Genomic DNA, 23,265 nt, shown 5'->3' with positions numbered 1-23,265 from the left:
CCGCTACCCATTTTGAATAAAAGAAATATATTTTGCGATATTTTTCTCAAAATGTACCAAATATACTGCAAAAATACTAAAAATATACCAAATAGTATATTTGATATAGTACCGCATTCAAAATATACCATAGACCGCACAATATACCAGATTGTCAGCCAAAGCAACTCAGACCCCTAGTAAGTAGGCGTGTTTGCCCATACAAAAGTATTTCTTTAATAACTTCGACAATTTTTATCTGATCGCAACCAAATTTTCAGGAATCATAACTACTATAGTTATTATTGTATATACCAAAATTGGCAACTCTAGCTTTAAAATTACGCTTTTTATTCGATTTTTTTGATTTGCGGGGGCGGAAGTGGGCGTGGCAAAAATTTGAAACAAACTTGATCTGCGTGCAAACATAACAAATGCTGTCGAAAAAAAATTATAGCTCTATCTCTTATAGTCTCTGAGATCCAGTGTTTCATACGGACAGACGGACAGACGCACAGACGGACAGACGGACATGGCTAGATCGTCTCGGCTGTTGACGCTGATTAAGAATATATATACTTTATAGGGTCGGAGATGCCTCCTTCTACCTGTTACATACATTTCCTGCCGGCACAAAGTTATACAAGTAAGAAAGCTACAGTCGAGTGCACTCGACTGTGAGATACCCGCTACCCATTTTGAATAAAAGAAATATATTTTGCGATATTTTTCTCAAAATGTACCAAATATACTGCAAAAATACTAAAAATATACCAAATAGTATATTTGGTATATTGATATAGTACCGCATTCAAAATATACCATAGACCGCACAATATACCAGATTGTCAGCCAAAGCAACTCAGACCCCTAGTAAGTAGGCGTGTTTGCCCATACAAAAGTATTTCTTTAATAACTTCGACAATTTTTATCTGATCGCAACCAAATTTTCAGGAATCATAACTACTATAGTTATTATTGTATATACCAAAATTGGCAACTCTAGCTTTAAAATTACGCTTGTTATTCGATTTTTTTGATTTGCGGGGGCGGAAGTGGGCGTGGCAAAAATTTGAAACAAACTTGATCTGCGTGCAAACATAACAAATGCTGTCGAAAAAAAATTATAGCTCTATCTCTTATAGTCTCTGAGATCTAGGTGTTCATACGGACAGACGGACAGACGGACGGACGGACAGACGGACATGGCTATATCGTCTCGGCTGTTGACGCTGATCAAGAATATATATACTTTATAGGGTAGGAGATGCCTCCTTCTACCTGTTACATACATTTCCTGCCGGCACAAAGTTATAATACCCTTCTACCCTATGGGTAGCGGGTATAAATACCCTTCTACCCTATGGGTAGCGGGTATAAAAACTTTGTAGTTATTCAATAGACAATTTTGTAGAGCTGACCATTTTCGTGTATATTTCGTACTCTATTTCATACATAGAACAAATTATACAAAATGGTGGCATATTCTTTATGCAATTGAGACGCTTTCCTAATTTTAATCAAATTGAACTTATGTTTTTTATTTATATAGTATTCATTATATAATCGAGCACATTAGACTGTAGCTTTGTTATTGTCTTTTTATTTATGACACCTCTATTTCGAAAATCAAATGACTTTACCATTAGCATTTATTAAAGCAGATTATTATCCACTGCTATTACTATATGAATGGGATGAATAAGAGAATTCATCGTTTTCATTTTCAATTATTAGTCTAAAATGTTAAATAGTATTCAAAACAACAGCAAAAATTATAACAATAACCGCAGCGAAGCTTCGTCTACTACGACGAAAGGAAAAATATATACCATAGAAAAGTTTCGAATAGCGAAACGAAAGAAACATAAACGCAATCTTCTGTTAACATTTTTTTGCGAATGATTTAATTATATTTGGATATACTACTCGTTAACAATAATCTATCTATATGTGTACATAGTATAACATGTTGTTTGTTTGGCACAGACCAGACGCTAAAAACTACTTCGGACGAATGTGCTAGACTGTAAGATACTCGTTATCCATTTTCAATAAAAACTTAATAGTACGGTATCAGTCTTTAAGTATACCAAATTTGTATATCAAAAGATACCGAAGCTTATGTTTGGTACGTCGATATACTATTAAATACAAAATGTACCATTGAAAAAAAGTATACTTTGTTATTACTATTGCGATAAAGACTCAACAGCAGCAGCCGTTTTTTGCAACATCATATTATTCATTAAGCGCTAGCTTTAAAATTACACTGACTCCATTTAATATTTTTTTCGATTTGACCTGGCAGAAGTTAGCAAAACTATAAAAGAAACTTGATCTACAAACAAGTAAGAAAGCTATAGTCAAGTGTGTGCGACTGTAAGATAGCCGATATTCATTTTGAATAAAAGTAAAATATTGCAGTATTAATTTTAAAATATAACAAATTAATATACCAAAAAAACTACTATGTATTGTATTGATTCAATACTACATTCAAAATATATACCAGATTGTCATCCAAAGCAAATAAGACCTTCTGCCTGTTACATACATACGTTTTCTGCCAGCACAAGGTTATAATACCCTATGGGTCTAAGGTATAGATATTCATAAGGGCAGACGGACATGGTTATATTGTCTCGACTCTTGATCAAGAATATTCACACCTTATGGGAGATGACTCTTTCTGTTTGTTACATATATTTCCTGCAGAAATTTCTACATTATGATACCATCAAATTTTAAATGATTTTTGTAATTTATAATATATATACCCGAGTTGGGAGAATATGTGCTCACTGAACACTTACAACAAATTCCTGAATTCTTTAATCGTATTACCCTATAGTTGTGCTTTGTATACCATCTAATTACCCTATTATATAAACTAACATTCAAACACATCAAAAAAATCGCCATTTAACATTTTATATACATTCCGGTTTATACATTTTATTCGACACCTCTTTTTAAAATTATTTTTCTTTGTTTGTGCATAAATTTAAATTTTAGTTCACATGATAATACCAAATGATATTTTAATAATTTCAAAGTATTAATTTGGTATATGTTAAAAAAATACTGCACACTCGACAATAACTTTCTCACTTTATAATATTTTATCGTCATTGATATTTATTTTCTTGATTAAATTATTTCCAATCGCATTGCTCAATTAGTAACAATAAATACCGGAAACATTTTTTATTATATTTGAAATGTTTTTAAATATTTGGAATACATTTCCATAACAAAGGTCTGTCTTAATATAGGAGACAGTGGGAAGAACTCATTATTAGTATAAGTTTCATGTCTAATTTAATTTAAACCAAAATTAAATTATATGAAATGAAATTTAAATAACTGAATTCTAATATATTCAATATGAGCCAACCCACAATTTGCAATTTTGGGGCGGTTTTGTTTTTGCAACTATGTATGTGAAACAAGTTCTATGTCGCTAATCTGAAGGCATCAAAACCTGTATTTCGTTAATTTTTGCATTAATATTGCAACTGAAAAGGTTTCTAACTCTCTTTGGGTTCAATAACAATTTGTATAAAAAGGCAGATGATGCCATGCTAAATCATCAGTCAAAGTTGGTTCGCTCTTCGATAACTGCACAATATACAAAATGTTCAAATTCGTAAGTCTACTATTTGAAGAAAGGATCTTCCAATGTCTAATAAAATAAATCCGATTTCAGTTGATGATCTGCGCTATTGTTGGCTTGGCCGCCGCCTTCCCAGGTGTGCCAGTCGTAGACGAAGTAGATGGTGTCGTCCTTCGCAGTGAGGATATCCGTCCAGATGGCTTTGAGTCCAAACTGGAGACAGTGAATGGCATCAATGACCAGCGTTCCGGCGATGAGTACGGCAACATCAAGGGCAGCTTCAGCTACATCTCCCCCGAAGGCGAGCATGTCCAGATCACCTATGTGGCTGATGAGAATGGTTTCCAGCCATCTGGTGATGTGCTGCCCACTCCACCCCCAATCCCAGTTGAGATCCAGAAGGCCCTTGATTGGATCGCAGCTCATCCTTCGGTTGAGCACTAAGTCATTCAACTATTGATCGTTCCGACATATGACTATTGCTTGACTTCAAAAATATTTAAGTTTTTCATTCATGACACATGATTTTATACGAGTATAAAAATACATGCAGCAAGTTGCATAATGCAAACAGTTTGGTGTTTTTTTAGTAATCATCGATTGGACACTTTTATACCAGCTACTGGTGTGCCAACATCAAATGAATGTAACTCATAGAAGGAAAGTTAACAGAGGTATCCGATGTGAGAAGATCCACTATGACTTAAATATTTTTGGAAATTAGGAGGCGATTATATAAAAAACTTTATAGTTATTCAAGTGACAATTTTGTGGACAGGTCATGTTTTGTTTATATTTCATACTCTATGATAATCTTGCCATAATTATTGTAATTGATAAGCTTTCTTGATTTTAAATTAATTTAACTTATGTTAGTTGTTTCTATTCATTATGTAATCGTGCCCACTTGACTGTAGCTTTGTTATTGTCTATTTATTTATGACACCTCTATTTCAGAAATCAAATGACTTTAACATTATCATTTATTAAAGCAGATTATTATCCACCGATATTACTATATGAATGGAATGAATAAGAGAATTTATCGTTTTCATTTTTAATTATTAGTTTAAAATGTTAAATAGTATTTAAAACAACGGCGAAGAAAAATTATAACAATTGAGATAGACAAAACCTTATTCGACAAAAGGAAAAATATACATTATAGAAAAGTTTCGAAAACAGAAACAAAAGAAACATAAACGCAATTTGTGTTGCAAGTTATTTTTAAATATTGCGGATTGTATTGAGGTAGTTGAGAAATCAATGTAAAATTCTCTTACTCATAAATATACATTAATACAAACAGCGCGTGTTTTGGATGATCTTCTTATTAGTATAACAAGTTGTTCGTCTGGCACAGACCAGACGGTAAAAGCTACTTAGGATGAATGTGCTAGACTGTGAGATACCCGTTATCCATTTTTAATAAATACTAAATAGTGAGGTATCAATCTTTACAAACACCAAATAAATACCAATATATCGACATTCTATTAGACTGTCAACCAAGCAACAACAGCAGCAGCCGTTTTTGAAATATGGTATTTTTGAGCCCTAGATTTAAAATTACACTTGCTTGAGACTTAGAACTTTTTTCGATTTGCGCTGGCAGAAGTTAGCAAAAATGTAAAACTAACTTAATTTTATGAAAGTTCTTTCAGAAAAATAAAATCTTGATTGATTTTTGTAATTTTTAATATTTATGAGTTGAGGGAAATCGACAACGCTATTAATAATTACATCAAATTCCTGAATTCTTTCATCATATTAACTTTCTGTTGTGCTTTTATAACAGCTACCTACCCTAGTATATAATCTAACGCACGAACAAATCAAACAAATCGACAATTAACATTATATACACATTCCGGTTTATAAATTCTTTTCGACGTCTCGTTTTAAAATTTTGTTGTATGTGCATAAATCTAAACTTTAGTTGACATGAGAACGCAGCAAAATAAGTAGAATCAAGGAAAATAGTCCACTACATACATATAATTAAAATTTCCTTAACATTTTCCCTTATGAATTTGAAAAAAACAATCAAATATATTGCCGTCAGTAATTCTAAACATTATATTTCAACATTTCCAAATATTTTCAATATATTTTTTTGATAAAGGTCAGTCCTCGCATTAGGAAAAGGCCAAATAGAACCAGATTCACTCGTGGACATGAAATTTCGGGTTGGTTATAAATGTAAATTAATGGAAAAAATAATTTCTGGACTCTAATTAATTCTTATATATTAAATAAGAACCAACCCACAATTTGCAATGTTCGAACAGTTATGTGAAATGAAAACGAGTTTAATGTCGCTTAACTTAAGGCAGTAAACCAGTATTTCGTTAATTTTTGCCCAAAATTTGCATTCACATTGCAACTGAAAAGGTCTCTATGTATGGATCCCAAATTATTTGTATAAAAAGGCAGATGATGCCATGCCAAATCATCAGTCAACGTTGGTTCCCTGTTCGATAACTTCACAATAAACAAAATGTTCAAATTCGTAAGTTTATAATTCGAAGAAAGGATCTTCCAATGGCTAATAAAATCAATCCAATTTCAGTTGATGATCTGCGCTATTGTTGGCTTGGCCGCCGCCTTCCCTGGTGTGCCAGTCGTAGACGAAGTAGATGGTGTCATCTCTCGCAGCGAGGATATCCGTCCAGATGGTTTCGACTCAAAATTGGAGACATCCAATGGCATCAATGACCAGCGCTCCGGTGATGAGCACGGCAACATCAAGGGCAGCTTCAGCTGGATCTCAAGCGATGGTGAGCACATCCAGATCTCCTATGTGGCCGATGAGAACGGTTACCAACCATCTGGCGCTGTTCTGCCAACCCCACCACCAATCCCAGTTGAGATTCAAAGAGCTCTTGAATGGATCGCAAAAAATCCTTCGGTTGAGCACTAAGCTACTGAATAACTAACGCACTGAATACTTGACACCTTACCTTACCTTTGATTATTGCTTGACATCGAAAATATTTAAGTTTTTCATTCATGTATAAATACATGCAGCAAATTGCTTATTGCAAAATTTTTGAGTTATTTTTATACCCCTTGGGTAGAATGTTTCGTAGCTTTGTGCCAACAGCAAGAATACATATTTTTGACCGGCGTCGTCAACCGATTGGATATAGATGTGTCAATCTTACAGCTTGATTTTGAATCAATAATGTAAAGTATGTATAACATCTTTCAAACTGTAAACAATTTCGGGATACTGAACGCGATATTTGCTGGGATATTTCGGCGTTGCCTTGCTTATCAGACTTATTCTCAACTTTAGATTCAGAGCTTAAGTATAATATATGAAGCTGTTGACTAAAACGTGAAAAGGCTAAATGAACTTTCAGCTCCTCAATATATCCCACTTATTCCGTCCCGTTCGCTATTTAACTGATGTCATTTAGTTCCTCATCTTCTCAACATTCTATAATTGTCAAAAACCCAAATATTGGTAATGCTTCTTTGAATGTCATTATTTCAGTTCCTGCTCCAATTATGCTTTGGTTGAGCTTAGGATGGTTAAAGAAATTCAATCTTTTCAGTTCTTACTTAAGCTTCTATAATAGTCGCCTAGTTTTTCTTGTTCCTGTGCCACCATTAAACAATTTTTGAATTTTAGCTGAGCATTACAGTAAAAGTTACTGCAAAGAGTTTCGAGCAGAACACCTGCTAATTCAATAACTTTTTAATTCTAAGTTTAAATCTATTTCTATCAGCTGGAAAAACTAGTATCCTCTTTTCCTCTTAACTTTCAAAATGTAAGAAGTTTTTGAAATGAGTTTACTAATATATATTTAAATATATAAGTATATAAATATATATTCCATTATATTTACATATTTGCTTTTATTAGTTAAAGCATGAAATTCTTGATACTGAAGTTTGTTCTAGTAAATTTCGCATATTTTGTGTTGCTATCGTTTTTAAATGCTTCCAATGCTCTAATTTAAATTTTTAGATCTCAGATTTTATATTGAACTGGTGGCTTTCGAATTATATTTCAGTAGTTTAATATTTGTATTTCCTGATCTAATATTCCTGTTTCTTATGACGTTTTGTATTTAGGTCATTTTTTCTATAAGTACTAACATTTTTAGCACGTTTGCTGATCGTGAATATTTTATGGATCTTGATGATTCTTGATGATTTTAATGTTCCCGGAGTCTTATGATATTCGTCAGGGAATTTGAATGGATGCATCGACGACTCATGCTTTTGTTTATGTATAATGATACACCGAATTTTTTGGATAAATTTCTTGATTTGATTTTTGTTTCCTGTTTCCTGAACGATATCAAGTGCATCTCCAATATTCCTCTCGATGATTCTTATAATATTATCTTGAAGGCGTTGCTTAAGCTACATTCTAATGTTCTTGGATTTTAGAACTTCTTTGGGGGAGCGAACTTGAGCTTCGAAATGTCGACTATTCGCAAATTTGTTTGTATATGGATATTGATAAATCAGATACATATTTATTCCCGGTACCTACAAGGTACAAGTGTTTAGTGCTTTTAGGATATGTATATATGTAACAGGCAGAAGGCCTGAAATGATCAATGTCAATAGTTGAAACATTGTAGCAACATTTTAACAAAAACAATAGAATAGCCAATATAATTTCAAAGGTATTTGCGGTTCATACAATATTATTTATTTATTACGATTCCTTCATCTGGTTGTTATCAGATACAAATCTTGAAAGTTATTTAACAAAGAATGTTATAAAACAATAAACGGCTGCAGCTGTCAGGTCTTCATTCCTTAGCTAGGCTATCAATTATTTATAGTGTATTAAAGTTTTTTTTCTGTATATCTTCTGTATTTTTGGTATATAGTAAGTTAGGGATAATAGTGCTCTCGCTTTGTTTTGATTTCCTTCAAGTTAGGTATCGGGTATATTTCAGTCGAACACACTCGATTTTAGGTTTCTTACTTGTTTTATGTGATATTTATGCTATATTAAGTATTTATGACACATTTATGAAAACTGTTTATTACAAAATGATCATTGTTCTAATGATGCGAGCGTGCAGACTAAAATTGCCTAAACCTTACTGACACTTTGTCAACTTGAAACAGATAAATCGACAACATTTTCATCCAAATTAACTCATCCAATTACATGTTTGGTCCTAATATTACCAAAAGCTCTCTTTTGTTAAAGCAATCTTATTTTATTCCTCTTCTGAAAAATAACATATATGATAACTATTGGAACTTTTATCTATTGCAATTAAACAATTTATAAATAAGATTATATTTACCCTGAGGTATTAATTCAGAGGATCTTTAAGTAACGTTTCGATAGAATTCAATATGTTTATTATAAATATTATATGTTGGAGTTACATCTGGTGTGCCACTTTGATCCTAAATAAAATTCTCTCTTATTTTAATGCATTCCCCAATGTACAGATGATACTAAGATTTCTTTGACGTTTTTGCTAGTTGACGCTTGCAAAGTGACATTAATTGTAAATTTAATTATCTAATTGATTGCAAATAAATGTAAACTAATTCCCCAATTAATGAGTTCGCCAAAGTTAAAAGTTTTTATGGTATGTGATACACTTCTGAAGCGAATAAATTCTGCTATTGACCAAGTGCCTAACGTGCTTGATTCAAAACTTAAATTTAATACTAACAAGTAATAGAGCTACAGTCGAGTGTTAGATGTCTTCTACCGATTTTGAATGGAAACAAAATAGTGCGGTATTATCGCAATAATATAACAAATTGATATACTTAAAAATACTAAAATATACCAACGGCTATGCAAAATATACCAGTTTGTCAGACGAAGCAATTAAGACCCGTAGTAGATAGGCGTTTTTCTCCATACAAAAATAGTTTTTATATAACAATTTTTATCTGATTTCAACTTAATTTTCACAAAACTTTGGCTTTAAAATTTGAAAAAGACTTGATCTACGTGCAAATATAAATAGTGCTATACAAAAAATAATATCTTTATCTCTCATATGTGTTTATACGGACAGACGGACATGGCTAGATCGTCTCGGCTGATGACGCTGATCAAGAGTATATATACTTTATAGGGTCGAAGATACCTCCTTATGCTTGTTAAATACATTTCCTGCCGGCACAAAGTTATAATACCCTTCTACCCTATGGGTAGGGGGTATCTTTAAATAAGGGTCTATCTTTTGTATATTTTTGTAGACTCCTGGACATATTTTTTTTTTTTATTGAAATTGCCTAATGAGTCAGTAGTATTAAACAAAATAAGTACAACTTAATATGACATTTACTTTTCGCATTAATAATTTAGTTTTAAAATGTGATCCCGAACTAAAAAAATTCAGGATTAAAAATCGACAAGAAGGTTCAAATTTATGATTAGAAAATTCCCTACTCAATATAAAACACCTTAAAACTTGGATGTAATCAGAAAAAATTTGTATAAATTTTTTAAGAAATAATTGAAATGTATCGATATACCGAATAATGCATTGGTATAATTTAGAATTTTTTAGAAATATTTATTTAGTATATATTTTGTGAATAACACCACACTTATTTGCTTCTATTAAAAAAGCTGAATCGTGTATCTCTCACTCGAAACAATCTTTCCAATTGGTGTTTATCAGTTTACATATTTCTCGGAAGTTCAACACTTTTTGTGATCTTAAATTTTAATTGTAAGATAAAAAAAAACGAGTTTCGATTAGACTTTCGTGTTGCTTGAAATAATTAACTTGTTTGTCTAAAGACTAAATTAACTTCAAAAAATTACTCTCCAATTGTTGCTATAAGCAATTTGCTGTATATATTTTCGTATCCGTGTAAAGTCAGGTTTTAAGGATGGAAAACTTAAATATTTATCAATTTTCAATAGTCCAAAGTACGTTAGAATGTGACAGTTATATCACCGAAAGCTTATTCGTCATCATCTTCATCGCTATCCTTCTCAACATGAGGGTGGGCAGCGATCCACTCAAGAGCTCTTTGGATCTCAACTGGAATTGGTGGGGGAGTTGGCAGAACTTCGCCAGATGGTTGGTAACCGTTCTCATCAGCCACATAGTTGATCAGGACATGCTCGCCACCGGGAGCGACATAGCTGAAGCTGCCCTTGATGTTGCCGTGCTCATCACCGGAACGCTGCTCATTGATGCTATTGGTGAGCTCCAGTTTGGACTCAAAACCATCAGCGCGCACATCCTCACTGCGATGGATGACTTCATCAGGGGTTCCCTCTGGGAAGGCTGCGGCCAGGCCGACAATAGCGCAGATCATCAACTGAAATCGGAGTCAATTATTTAGTCACTGAGAAATCCTTGCATTGAATCCTGGACTTACGACTTTGAACATTTTGTATATTGTGCAGTTATCGATGGGGAAGCCAACTTTGACTGATGAACCAGCATAACATCATAGAGCTTTTTATACTATTTTAGGAATCCATTGGATTTTTGACAATTAACAGGTTAAAAACTTCTAAAAACTCGTTTCCAGTTTTTTAACCACTCGCAACCGAATTCTTGGGAATTATAAAAATGTAGATACTATTATGTGTACCGGAATGCTATATATTCTTTCTAAAGATTCATTAATTTTTTTTCGATTGAAGGGGGCGTGTCTGAAATCTTTCTTTGCTTTCGCTGGCTTATAAATTCCCTGAGATCTAAGAGTTCAAACACAGCTCACCTCTTGACCATAAACAACCACATACATACATATATACTTTACGGAGTCCAATTTGCTTTTCTTCCGGTACGTATATTTTCTTACTTAAAAAACATTTTTCAATGGAAAAGGACATGTCAGGACATGTATTGTACACAATAAATGTGGCAAAGTCTACGAAAGTTGAAAAAATCATATTCTAAAAAAAATATATAGCAATGCACTCAACAGGTTCGATAGAGTATCAAATACTGTCACTTTGACAATCTATGACTCTAATGCGTGCGTCAGATTTTTGGCCTATAAAATGGCTTAAAATGTTTATAGTTGTATGACAATAACTTCTTGAGAATTTACTTATATTGAAAGCAAGTTTGATTAGAAGAATTAAACCTGTTAATTGTCAAAACAACCGATGAATTCCTAAAATAGTATAAAAAGCTCTATGATGTTATGTTGGTTCATCAGAAAAAGTTGGTTTCCCGATCAATAACTGCACAATATACAAAATGTTCAAAGTCGTAAGTTCAGGATTCAAAGCAAGGATTTCTGAGTGGCTAAATAATTGACTCCGATTTCAGTTGATGATCTGCGCTATTGTCGGCCTGGCCGCAGCCTTCCCAGATGCCACCCTTGATGAAGTTAAGCTTCGCAGTGAGGATGTGCGTCCAGATGGCTTTGAGTCCAAGCTGGAGATCTCCAATGGCGTCAGTGAGCAGCGTTCGGGTGATGAGCATGGTAACATCAAGGGCAGCTTCAGCTATGTCGCTCCCGGTGGCGAGCATGTCCTGATCAACTATGTGGCTGATGAGAACGGTTACCAACCATCTGGCGAAGTTCTGCCAACTCCCCCACCAATTCCAGTTGAGATCCAAAGGGCTCTAGAGTGGATCGCTGCCCACCCTCATGTTGAGAAGGATAGCGATGAAGATGATGACGAATAAGCTTTCGGTGATCTAACTGTCACATTCTAACGTAATTTGGACTATTGAAGATAGATAAATATTTAAGTTGAGCATTCTTGAATCCTGATTTTACACGGATATGAAAATACATACAGCAAATTGCTAATTGCAAAAATTTGAGAGAAATTTATTTTGTGATTGATGTTGCAAATATCACATTATAATGTTGACGTCAACAAATTCAATAATTTCAACAGCTTTATTATTTTGTTCGGACAATTCAGCTTCTAGCTTAAGTGAGGCATCAAAATTCCGAGAAATGTGTATGAGCTAAATTCCAATATTTATCAATCATTGAAGGCAACGATTGAAATAATGAGTAGGGTTAACTATTTTTATACCCGTTAGAAAGGTATTATAACTTTGTGCCGGCAGGAAAAGTAACAGGTGGACGGAGACATCTCCAACCCCATAAAGTATATATATTCTTGATCAGCGATAACAGCAGAGACGATCTAGCCATGTCCGTCTGTCTGTATAGACACCTAGATCTCAGAGACTATAGAAGTATAAGGTTTCACGCAGATCAAGTTTGTTTCAAATTTTTTCCTCACCCACTTCCGCCCCCCACAAATTGACAAAAATCGAATAACAAAGCTAGCGATACGAATTTTGGTATAACCAATAGTAACTTTAGTAATTGTCATACCTGAAAATTTGTTTTGCGATCAGGTAATAATTGCCGAAGTTATTAAAGAAGTGCTTTTGTATGGGCAAAAACGCCTACTTATTAGGGCTTTTAGTTGCTTTGGCTGACATCATTTTTCTTATTTTTAAGTATTTATGCGGTATATTATTTTGTTATATTTTAAAATTAATATCGCAATATTTTGCTTTTATTCAAAATTGGGTAACGGGTATCTCGCAGTCAAGCACACTTGACTGTAGCTTTCTTACTTGTTTATTAATTCAAGTAATGTGCCGACAAGCATTTTTAAATTTAAAAAGTGGCCATGTCCTGATAAAGATAAAAAATTTGCGAAAGGGTCTGCAGAATTTTAAATTGATTTTTAAAATTCACCAATGATCATGTAACTCAGTTACGTAAAATAAACCTAATTCATGATTTATGCAAATTTTTACGTTTAGTTTAATAACAATTGAATTGGGTGCGGATTGACCGACAATACTTTCATTTGTAGTTTAGTAGTAGAAGTTTATTTCTTAATTCAATAATTTTGGAAATAAAATATAAATTTACAGATTCTAGAATTTTGCTTCCATTTAGAAATCTTTGGTTTTATAAAGAATCACAATGTTTTTCCCTGGATGTTTTTATATGGTGGAAGGGAATTATAACTTTCTGACAGCCGAAAATGAATGCAGAAGGCTAAGGATGATATCTCCATCCCCAAAAAGTACATATATTCTTTATCAGCGTTATCAGTCGAGATGATACAGTCAGTCCGTCCATCTTTTCGTATAAACAACTGGATATAATGGAGCGATTTGGTAAATACCTACAGCATTTCAATTTTTTGAAAACTTGATTGTAATCATATACAAATTGTAAGAGTTATTTAAGAATTAATGCAGTCGATGCAATTCGTAGTTAATTCAGTTGATAAAGTGGTATATTCAAAATATATAATAGAATGAAAATATTGTATTTATTTTAAAGTGATAGTATTCGGTATATATTAGTATATTCCGGTATTTAGTTTTTTTAAGTGGTATGTTTGAGAAATTTAAATTGATAATATTTTTTTGAAAGTGGGTAGCGGACAGTCGACCACACTAGTTGTATATATTTTAACATGAATTGTTGCTGAAGACTGTCTGGATTATTGAGTTAACATTAACGCAGCGAATGAAGCATACAAAGGAACTCCTTTTTGTATTAATGCAATGGAACAATTATATTTTGAATTATTTAATATTTAATTGTTTTAAAAAAGTCGATATAGAGTATTGAAGAATAACTGTTGCAAATATCAAAAGTTACTAAACTAATATATACTCTCCTCTTTATTCTCAAAAAAAAAGATGAAATAAAATTCGTATATAATTACTTGTTTCTTACTCTGACTTAAAAATTATTAAACCATAATATGATTGGTTAGCTTATGTGTCAATGATGCCTTTATTAATACTTAATACTTATTATTTTGGACAAATTTAATTTTATAAAGCTAAATTTAATTGAATATAGCTTTTTTCATTATTCCTCAAAATCATGAAATTAAAAAAAAATATATATGACCTTGTTTAAAACTGTCTTCTTTAGATTGCCCGACGGCGAGATACCTTGTTTATATGATTGCCTGTAGTCTTTGTCCCACTAGCCGTAGGGAAATAACCATATCCGAAACATAAAAAACATCCCTTTTTAAGTTAGTGTCAAGAACCGAGACGATACTCTATATAAGTCTTTTCGTGCAGATTAACATTAAATATCGAAGATTTTAGAGTTAGAGTAACTTAATTTGGTAATCATGCTCGTATATATCGTACAAAGATAAATTCTGTATTATATATAAATAGATAAAAACGAGTCTAATTTTAGAACTAGAGCCTCGAATTCCGGTACATATAATACAAAAGCATCTGCTATATATAATATATTTTAATACTTCGTGGGAATTTGGTTCAGATGACATAAAAACTGAATACACGTTTCTTTAGACGTACTTAACCTGTTAACTGTCGAAAATCTGACTTCCTAAAATAGTATAAAAAGTTCTAAGATGTTATGCTGGTTCATCAGTCAAAGTTGGTATCCCAATCGATAACTGCACAATATACAATATGTTCAAAATCGTAAGTGTAGGATTCAAAGCAAGGATTTCTCAGTGACTAAATAATTGACTCCAATTTCAGTTGATGATCTGCGCTATTGTCGGCCTGGCCGCAGCCTTCCCAGAGGGAACCCCTGATGAAGTCATCCTTCGCAGTGAGGATGTGCGTCCAGATGGCTTTGAGTCCAAACTGGAGCTCACCAATAGCATCAATGAGCAGCGTTCAGGTGATGAACACGGCAACATCAAGGGTAGCTACAGCTTTGTTGCCCCCGGTGGCGAGCATGTCGTGATCAGCTATGTGGCTGATGAGAATGGTTACCGTGCAGCTGGTGATGTTCTGCCAACTCCCCCACCAATTCCAGTCGAGATCCAAAGGGCTCTTGAGTGGATCGCTGCTCATCCTTATGTTGAGAAGGAGGAGGAAGCCGAGGAAGAGCATGAGGAATAAGCTTTTGCTATTCCAACTGTTACTTTCTAAATTATTGAACTATTGACAATCGATTAATATTTATGATTTCCATAATTGAATCCTGATTTTATATTTGTATAAAAATATATGCAGCAAATTGCTTAAAGCGAACCTTTTGAGACTATTTCTTTACTGTTAATTCTGGGATTGACGTCGCTCTCTACTGTGTTGACGTCAAACAAGTTAATTATTTCAAACAGCACGAGTCTTTATTGAAGCTCGATTATTTGTTTTGAACAATTAATTATCAAGTTTACGCAAGAAATTTGCATGAATAAACTACTATATTTGCTAAAAAATATTATATATCAGCGTCAACACCCAATAAGGATACAAATCCATTCAATTTTTTATAGATTCTCTATATTTTCCAACGTTCAAGTTGTATTGCACATATTTGTAGGTAATTTAACTTGTGGAAATAAACAATATACAAATAATAATGAAAAATTATTTGCTTTTTATGTTTTATTTAAATCTTCAGTTTTATCTAATTAATTGGAATACTATTGACTAAAAATTGTTATGTTTTATTAATTTAAGGATAGGCAGTAAATCGGATTTGAATTTATTGAAATTATGTATGCACTGTTGAAATAATATTCTCTTCTCCGTCCATCCTAACTTCTTGTATTTATTTAATTTATATTTACTGAGGTTAATTGTCCAAAGCTGAAATCTCAGTTTTGGATCATCCATTTGTTAAGCAAGCTACATTAACAAATAGCAGATGTAATGAACTATTGATAGTAATTCTTATTCTTAAATGCAATAATTTTGTTTAAATAAACCATTTGGTGATTTCAATAAATGCCAAAATAATTGTTCCCACTGAATTTGGTCACACTATACCATTGAATTACCCCAATTGCTAACATGTATTAAAAAATATCAAATAAATAATAAATTGTTGCTGTGCATGGTGATAGTAATTTCTGGTGTCATTTTGTCTTCTCAGAATTCGTTGTACAGCTGTCATTCTTGTCAAACTGCTTTTGATTTTATTATGAAATATATGAAAAGTATATTCTTGATCAACGTCAACAGGCGAGACGATGTAGCTATGTCCTTCTGAGCGTCTAGACCTCACAGACAATAAGAGATAAATTTAACTTTTTTTTCGACGGCAATTATTATTTTTTTAGATTTTTATGGTATATTTGGAATATAGTACTAGAGTTTAATCTATTTTAGACTATAGTTTTAATGAAAATGGGCAACGGGTATCTCACAGTCGAACAAACTCGACTGTAGCTTTGTTAGTTGTTACGTTTGAGCTTTTAAAAGTTTTAGTTTTTTTCTTGGTAAGGGTTTGCTTACCTAAAGATTCTACTGATAATGTACTGATAACGTAATGAAGTGATAGCAGATATGTTACCATATCTTATTAAGTATATCTACATACAGTTTTAAGATATATGTATATACTATTAATTGATTAATCCAATAAATGATTGTAGGTTATATAATTATTACTATTCAGTATTTCCGGGAAGAACTTAAAATTTGAGAATTTAGTTATAGGCAGAATAAGATTCCTTAGAAACATTAAACCTGTTAAGTGTGAAAAATTTGCATTCGCACTTCAGCCGAAATGTGATGATTTCCGAAAATAGGTATAAAAAGCTAGACGATGTTGAGCTAGATTATCAGTCAAAGTTGGTTTCCCGATAGATAACTGCACAATATTCAAAATGTTCAAAATCGTAAGTCTACAATTCAAAGCAAGGATTTCTGAGTGGATAATTAATTGACTCCGATTTCAGTTGATGATCTGCGCTATTGTCGGCCTGGCCGCAGCCTTCCCAGAGGGAACCCCTGATGAAGTCATCCTTCGCAGTGAGGATGTGCGTCCAGATGGCTTTGAGTCCAAACTGGAGCTCACTAATGGTATCATTGAGCAGCGTTCAGGTGATGAACACGGAAACGTCAAGGGTAGCTACAGCTTTGTCGCCCCCGATGGGGAACATGTTCTGATCACCTATGTGGCTGATGAGAACGGTTACCAACCATCTGGTGCTGTTCTGCCAACCCCCCCACCAATTCCAGTGGAGATCCAGAAGGCCCTTGAGTGGATCGCTCTGCACCCTTATGTTGAGAAGGAGGAGACCGAGACCGAGGAAGAGAAAGAGGAATAATCTTTCGGTTATCTAACCGTTAGATTCTAACTTATTGGACGATGATGACGATGATCGATTAATATTAAAGTTTTCCATACTTGAATCCTTATTTTATAAGTCTATTCAAATACATACAGCAAATTGCTAATAGCAAAAATATAAAAGTATTTCTTCTTCTTGCATTCTTTTGCTGACGTCAAACAACTGAATTATTTCAAGCAGCGCGGCAGTCTTTATTTAAGCTTGATTCTTTTTTTCAGACAATTGAAAATCAATAATATGAAAGGTAAGAAGCTATCGAAAAATATGTATATGTGAACTTACTTTAATATTTATCTATCACTGATGGCTAAATTGAAACTTACCACTTCTACTATAAAACTTCAATAATGAAAGCTATAGGTCAAGAGATTTGCCAATGTACTAGGTATTCTTAATAATCAACAAACGCCAAAGGAGTATAATCACGTTCATCTGGCTGACTGTACAAACATCTAAATCTGTTTATGTTATAAGATTTGCTATAAATTTACCCAACATATCTATGGAATCTTTTCATTTATTGGCATTGAATCCTTAAAAATCATTGCAAAAATAATAGTATTTGCATTACATAAGATAATTATATACCCATAGGGTACAAGGGTATTATAACTTTGTGCCGACAGGAAATGTATGTAACAGGCAGAAGAATGGATCACCGACCCCTTAAAGTATATACATATATTCTTGAGCAGCGTCAACAACCGAGACAATATACCTACTAGGTTATTTTATTGCTAATTAAGCACATTCGATAGCTGCAGTAATTCGTTGAAGATTGCTTGCTTATATACTATAAGCTTTTTCTATTAATGAAGTGTAATAAGATGTGTTTATTGAAAACCGATTAAATTAAGGGGACTCAGAACTAAACATAAACTGTAACTTTGTGTTATGTTGGTTTGACTTTTCTACGTCTGTTTCTAAGTGTTAAACTTAATTATGTTATTATGTTATGCATATTATCAGTATACACTGTATACACAGAGAGAACAAAATGTATTGTAGATTGCAATAATCTTGACTTAAGATTTTTTCTCTCTTAAATAGAACAATCTTGAAACAAGATTTTTATGCTAAATTTGCATTTTAAGATTAAAAACATATTTTTTAAAATTATAATCTGGATTTAAGAACCTTTCAATCTTAAAAAGAGAATTTTTTCATAAATGTTGGAATTCGCTTCCTTTAAAATAAAAACCTTATTAGAGGTGTTGTTGCAGTTAGTAAAGACGTCGCGTATCATTGTGTCGTCTGGTCAGTCGTTGGACTTAAGTTCAAAGTATAGTTCGTTCGTTTATTAAAAACGTAAATGTTACAACTGAAACTAATATTAAAAATAAATAAAGGACATACTTAAATGTGTAAATATAAGAGAACACGGTTCAATTTTAAGATTTATTCATTCTTGAGACAAAAATTGAATTGATATTATTTAATATTCCAATTTGAGTCATTATATATCCAATCTAGAATTAATCTAGAACGTGAGATCTTATTTTGAGATTTTGCCTTCATAGTTTAATTTTAAGATTATTCCATTTTTGAAACAAGATTTAAATCTTGATTGGGCAATCTAGATTTTTCCCTCATATACTTTATTAAGTAAATGTTTTTTATATTAAACAATAAAAATTACTCGGAATTTACGAAAACTCCTGAGAATTTAGTTATAGAGAAAACAAGATTGCTTAGAAATATGAAACCTGTTAAGTGTGAAAAATTTGCATTCGCACTTCAGCCGAAAATGTGATGACTTTCGAAAATAAGTATAAAAAGCTAGACGATGTTGAGCTAGATTATCAGTCAAAGTTGGTTTCCCGATAGATAACTGCACAATATTCAAAATGTTCAAAATCGTAAGTCCTCAACTCTAAGCAAGGATTTCTGAGTGGATAATTAATTGACTAATATTTCAGTTGATGATCTGCGCTATTGTTGGCCTGGCCGCAGCCTTCCCAGTAGAGGAAGATGAAGTTATCGCTCGCAGTGAGGATGTGCGGGCAGATGGCTTTGTGGCCAATCTGGAGACCAAGAATGGCGTCACTGAGCAGCGATCGGGTGATGAGCATGGAAACATCAAGGGCAGCTTCAGCTATACCTCCCCTGAAGGCGAGCATGTCCTGATCACCTATGTGGCTAATGAGATCGGTTACCAACCATCTGGTGCTGTTCTGCCAACCCCCCCACCAATTCCAGTGGAGATCCAGAAGGCCCTTGAGTGGATCGCTCTGCACCCTTATGTTGAGAAGGAGGAGACCGAGACCGAGGAAGAGAAAGAGGAATAATCTTTCGGTGATCTAACCGTTAGATTCTAACTTATTGGACGATGATCGATTAATATTTAAGTTTTTCATCCTTGAATCCTTATTTTATAAGTCTATTCAAATACATACAGCAAATTGCTAATAGCAAAAATATGAAAGTATTTCTTATGTGTTAATTCAGAAACTGACGTTGCATACTTTGCATTCTTTTGCTGACGTCAAACAAGTTAATTATTTCAAGGAGCGCGGGAGTCTTTATTGAAGCTTGATTCTTTTGTTCAGGCAATTGAAAAAAAGAATATGGAAGGAAACAAGCTTACGAAATATATATGTGAACTAACTTTAATATTTATCAATCACTGAAGGCTAAATTTGAAACTAATCACCTCTAGTATTAAACTTCAATAATAAAAGCTTTGGGTCGGGAGATCTCCCAGTACAAAACGTATTTTTAGTAATCGTCAATAGCAGAGGCGGTAAAGTCACATTCGTCTCGCTGACTTAACGACAAATTTTGAAAATGTTTCGGACATATTTGGTTGTTCTCATTATGCACATAAACACTTCTTGTAAAATCATATTTAAAAAAAAATCAAGTTTAAATTGGCAATTTTAAATAATGAACAACAAACCCCAAAATATATCAGATTTATTAATTCAATTAAAACTTTCTTTTTTCGGAAGAATCGCGCCGTATAGAATTGAGGTTGATTATCAGCTACTTGATTCTTAGGAAAAACAAGTAAGAAAGCTAGTGTACTCGACTGTAAGATACTTGCTACCCATTTTGAATAAAAGAATATATTTTCTCAAAATATACCGAATATGCTGCAAAAATACTAAATACAAACAAACTTGATCTGCGTGCAAACATAACAAATGCTGTCGAAAAAAAATTATAACTCTATCTCTTTTAGTCTCTGAGATCCAGAGTTTCATACGGACCGACGGACAGACACACAGACGGACACAGACTGGTCGGAGATGCCTCGTTCTACCTGTTACATATGTTACATTTCCTACCGGCACAAATTTATAATACCCTTCTACCCTATGGGTAGCGGGTATAAAAATTATACCTTTCTAATTTGCAATAAAAATGTCGAATGTAAAAGAGAGTGGTATAAAAGTGGTATAAAAGGCTGTTGCTTGACGGAGCGAATAAAGAATAAGCATTTGTTGTTCGCGCTATAACTTCATAATAATCAAAATGCTTAAAGCAGTAAGTATTATTAACCAGAAGCGCACATCAGATTATCCTGCAGATTCTTTCTCGCTTTACAAAATAAAAGAAAAAAATTTAATAAAATACCTTGAAAATATAAAGTAAATCACACCATTTAATAATAATAATACAAGTGAAATAGGTTAATTTTTGATTTCTCATTCGCTTCTTCACGATAAGACTTTTCTTGTTTTGTAAAATTCATATAATGTTTAATATTTTTAACATAATATGGTTACAGCTCATTCTCTTTGCTATAATTGGGTTGACACTATCTTTCCCAACTGAAAAAGTAAAGCCAAGTGAATCAGAGGAATCAGATGAACCTCTTTACCATTTTGAGGGCATTTAGGCTGGCAAAAACAGTGGAATTTTCAAAATAACCTCAAGCGAGGACGATAAAGTTGTAATTGCCGTCGAAGGAAAACCAGCAGTCATAGCGGCATCCAAAGCATAATGGGTATTCCAACACTAAAGATCTTGGACGTCATCATGATATTCAAATGACAAATGAAAAATGACACACAGCAGAAATAATAAACTAATCAAATGTTTTTATACAAGTTTCAACAAAGTAAATTCAGAAAATTCAGATAAACATTATGTTACTATTATGTTATACAATCAGTATACATACGTATACTTAACTAAGCAAAAGCTTTTTAGATTATACTATAAAAATTACTCAGAATTTACGGGAACTCCTGAGAATTTAGTTGTAGAGAAAACAAGTTTGCTTATAAACATTAAACTTGTTAAGTTTGCATGAACACTACAGCCGAAAGCGTGATGAGTTTCGAAAATAAGTATAAAAGGCTAGACGATGTTGAGCTAGATTATCAGTCAAAGTTGGTTTCCCGATCGATAACTGCACAATATTCAAAATGTTCAAAATCGTAAGTCCTCACTCTAAGCAAGGATTTCTGAGTGGATAATTAATTGACTAATATTTCAGTTGATGATCTGCGCTATTGTCGGCCTGGCCGCAGCCTTCCCAGTAGAGGAAGATGAAGTTATCGCTCGCAGTGAGGATGTGCGCGCAGATGGCTTTGTGGCCAATCTGGAGACCAAGAATGGTGTCAATGAGCAGCGATCGGGTGATGAGCACGGAAACATCAAGGGCAGCTTCAGCTATACCTCCCCTGAAGGCGAGCATGTCCTGATCACCTATGTGGCTAATGAGAACGGTTACCAACCATCTGGTGCTGTTCTGCCAACCCCCCCACCAATTCCAGTGGAGATCCAGAAGGCCCTTGAGTGGATCGCTCTGCACCCTTATGTTGAGAAGGAGGAGACCGAGGAAGAGAAAGAGGAATAATCTTTCGGTGATCTAACCGTTAAATTCTAACTTATTGGACGATGATGACGATGATCAATTGATATTTATGTTTTCCATCCTTGAATCCCTATTTTATAAGTCTATACAAATACACACAGCAAATTGCTAATAGCAAAAATATGAAAGTATTTCTTATGTGTTAATTCAGAAACTAAAATTGCATACTTTGCATTCTTATGCTGACGTCAAACAAGTTAATTATTTCAAGCAGCGCGGCAGACTTTATTTAAGCTTGATTCTTTTGTTCAGACAATTGAAAATCAAGAATATGGAAGGAAACAAGCTTTCGAAATATATATGTGAACTAACTTTAAAATTTATCAGTCACTGAGACTAAATATGAAACTAACCACATACAGTCTTAAACTTCAATAATGAAAGCTATGTCAGGAGATCTCCCAGTACAAAACGTATTCTAAGTAATCGTCAAGAGCCGAGGCGGTAAAGTCATGTTCGTTTGGCTGACTTAACGAACATCTAAATCTTTTTATGTTATAAGCTTTGTTATAGATTTATCCAACATATCGTTGGAATCTTTTCAAATTATTGAAAGCTTATTTGAAAGTGTTATGTATTTATTTAGCTGTTCTCATTTTGCACATAAACACTTCTTGTAAAACTGCATTCAAAAAAATAGAAAAAATGTATTTATTATCATTTAAATTGGTAATATTCTCTTATATCTTTATCACCTCAAACAGACAAAATACAATGGTCGAAAGGCTTAAAAAGCTTTTCAAAGACAAATTAGTCGTTTATGTCTTCATTATTCAAGAAACAGTAAAATAATTCCGCTTTAAAAATTGTGTAAAAATGCTAAGAGAT

The 23,265-nt window shown here is 33.2% G+C and overlaps 9 protein-coding genes and 1 long non-coding RNA gene across 11 annotated transcripts in view; 8 read left to right on the top strand and 2 right to left on the bottom strand.

Annotated features, from left to right (window-relative positions):
* The window catches only part of LOC133840395 (cytochrome P450 4e3-like), a 51,359-nt gene that overhangs the window by 17,794 nt on the left and 10,300 nt on the right, over positions 1-23,265 (bottom strand). The gene's annotated exons all lie outside the window — the stretch shown is intronic.
* On the top strand, positions 1,303-17,726 carry LOC133840398 (larval cuticle protein 1-like). Of its 2 annotated transcripts, XM_062272208.1 has the most exons (3): positions 1,303-1,321; positions 17,064-17,153; positions 17,214-17,726. In XM_062272208.1, exons 2-3 carry the CDS (start codon positions 17,142-17,144, stop codon positions 17,583-17,585), a joined length of 384 nt encoding a protein of 127 aa, XP_062128192.1. In that variant the 5' UTR covers positions 1,303-1,321; positions 17,064-17,141; the 3' UTR covers positions 17,586-17,726. The 2 variants fall into 2 exon arrangements, with proteins under 2 accessions (XP_062128192.1, XP_062128191.1); XM_062272207.1 differs by lacking the exon at positions 1,303-1,321 and having other exon boundaries at positions 17,045-17,153.
* Positions 3,474-4,169, top strand: LOC133840405 (larval cuticle protein 1-like). Its single transcript, XM_062272215.1, has 2 exons — positions 3,474-3,631; positions 3,692-4,169. Exons 1-2 carry the CDS (start codon positions 3,620-3,622, stop codon positions 4,040-4,042), a joined length of 363 nt encoding a protein of 120 aa, XP_062128199.1. The 5' UTR covers positions 3,474-3,619; the 3' UTR covers positions 4,043-4,169.
* LOC133840408 (larval cuticle protein 1-like) lies at positions 5,958-6,647 on the top strand. The gene is made up of 2 exons (XM_062272217.1): positions 5,958-6,110; positions 6,171-6,647. The coding sequence occupies exons 1-2, from the start codon at positions 6,099-6,101 to the stop codon at positions 6,519-6,521; spliced, it is 363 nt and encodes a 120-aa protein (XP_062128201.1). The 5' UTR covers positions 5,958-6,098; the 3' UTR covers positions 6,522-6,647.
* LOC133840401 (larval cuticle protein 1-like) lies at positions 10,381-11,034 on the bottom strand. Its single transcript, XM_062272211.1, has 2 exons — positions 10,946-11,034; positions 10,381-10,885 (listed from the first exon to the last, which is right to left on the bottom strand). Exons 1-2 carry the CDS (start codon positions 10,955-10,957, stop codon positions 10,523-10,525), a joined length of 375 nt encoding a protein of 124 aa, XP_062128195.1. The 5' UTR covers positions 10,958-11,034; the 3' UTR covers positions 10,381-10,522.
* LOC133840402 (larval cuticle protein 2-like) lies at positions 11,499-12,586 on the top strand. Its single transcript, XM_062272212.1, has 2 exons — positions 11,499-11,793; positions 11,854-12,586. Exons 1-2 carry the CDS (start codon positions 11,782-11,784, stop codon positions 12,214-12,216), a joined length of 375 nt encoding a protein of 124 aa, XP_062128196.1. The 5' UTR covers positions 11,499-11,781; the 3' UTR covers positions 12,217-12,586.
* On the top strand, positions 14,418-15,759 carry LOC133840399 (larval cuticle protein 2-like). Its single transcript, XM_062272209.1, has 2 exons — positions 14,418-14,997; positions 15,058-15,759. The coding sequence occupies exons 1-2, from the start codon at positions 14,986-14,988 to the stop codon at positions 15,424-15,426; spliced, it is 381 nt and encodes a 126-aa protein (XP_062128193.1). The 5' UTR covers positions 14,418-14,985; the 3' UTR covers positions 15,427-15,759.
* Positions 19,224-20,343, top strand: LOC133840400 (larval cuticle protein 1-like). The gene is made up of 2 exons (XM_062272210.1): positions 19,224-19,468; positions 19,529-20,343. The coding sequence occupies exons 1-2, from the start codon at positions 19,457-19,459 to the stop codon at positions 19,895-19,897; spliced, it is 381 nt and encodes a 126-aa protein (XP_062128194.1). The 5' UTR covers positions 19,224-19,456; the 3' UTR covers positions 19,898-20,343.
* On the top strand, positions 20,965-21,528 carry LOC133840413 (uncharacterized). The gene is made up of 2 exons (XR_009894182.1): positions 20,965-21,098; positions 21,343-21,528. It is a non-coding gene; the product is annotated as an uncharacterized LOC133840413 (long non-coding RNA).
* Positions 21,819-22,758, top strand: LOC133840403 (larval cuticle protein 1-like). Its single transcript, XM_062272213.1, has 2 exons — positions 21,819-21,997; positions 22,057-22,758. Exons 1-2 carry the CDS (start codon positions 21,986-21,988, stop codon positions 22,417-22,419), a joined length of 375 nt encoding a protein of 124 aa, XP_062128197.1. The 5' UTR covers positions 21,819-21,985; the 3' UTR covers positions 22,420-22,758.

Source organism: Drosophila sulfurigaster, chromosome 3 (assembly GCF_023558435.1).
Source record: "Drosophila sulfurigaster albostrigata strain 15112-1811.04 chromosome 3, ASM2355843v2, whole genome shotgun sequence".
Classification (NCBI taxonomy): Eukaryota; Metazoa; Arthropoda; class Insecta; order Diptera; family Drosophilidae; genus Drosophila; species Drosophila sulfurigaster.
The sequence above is the reverse complement of the archived record's forward strand: the minus strand, read 5'-3'. Positions and strand labels throughout refer to the sequence as shown.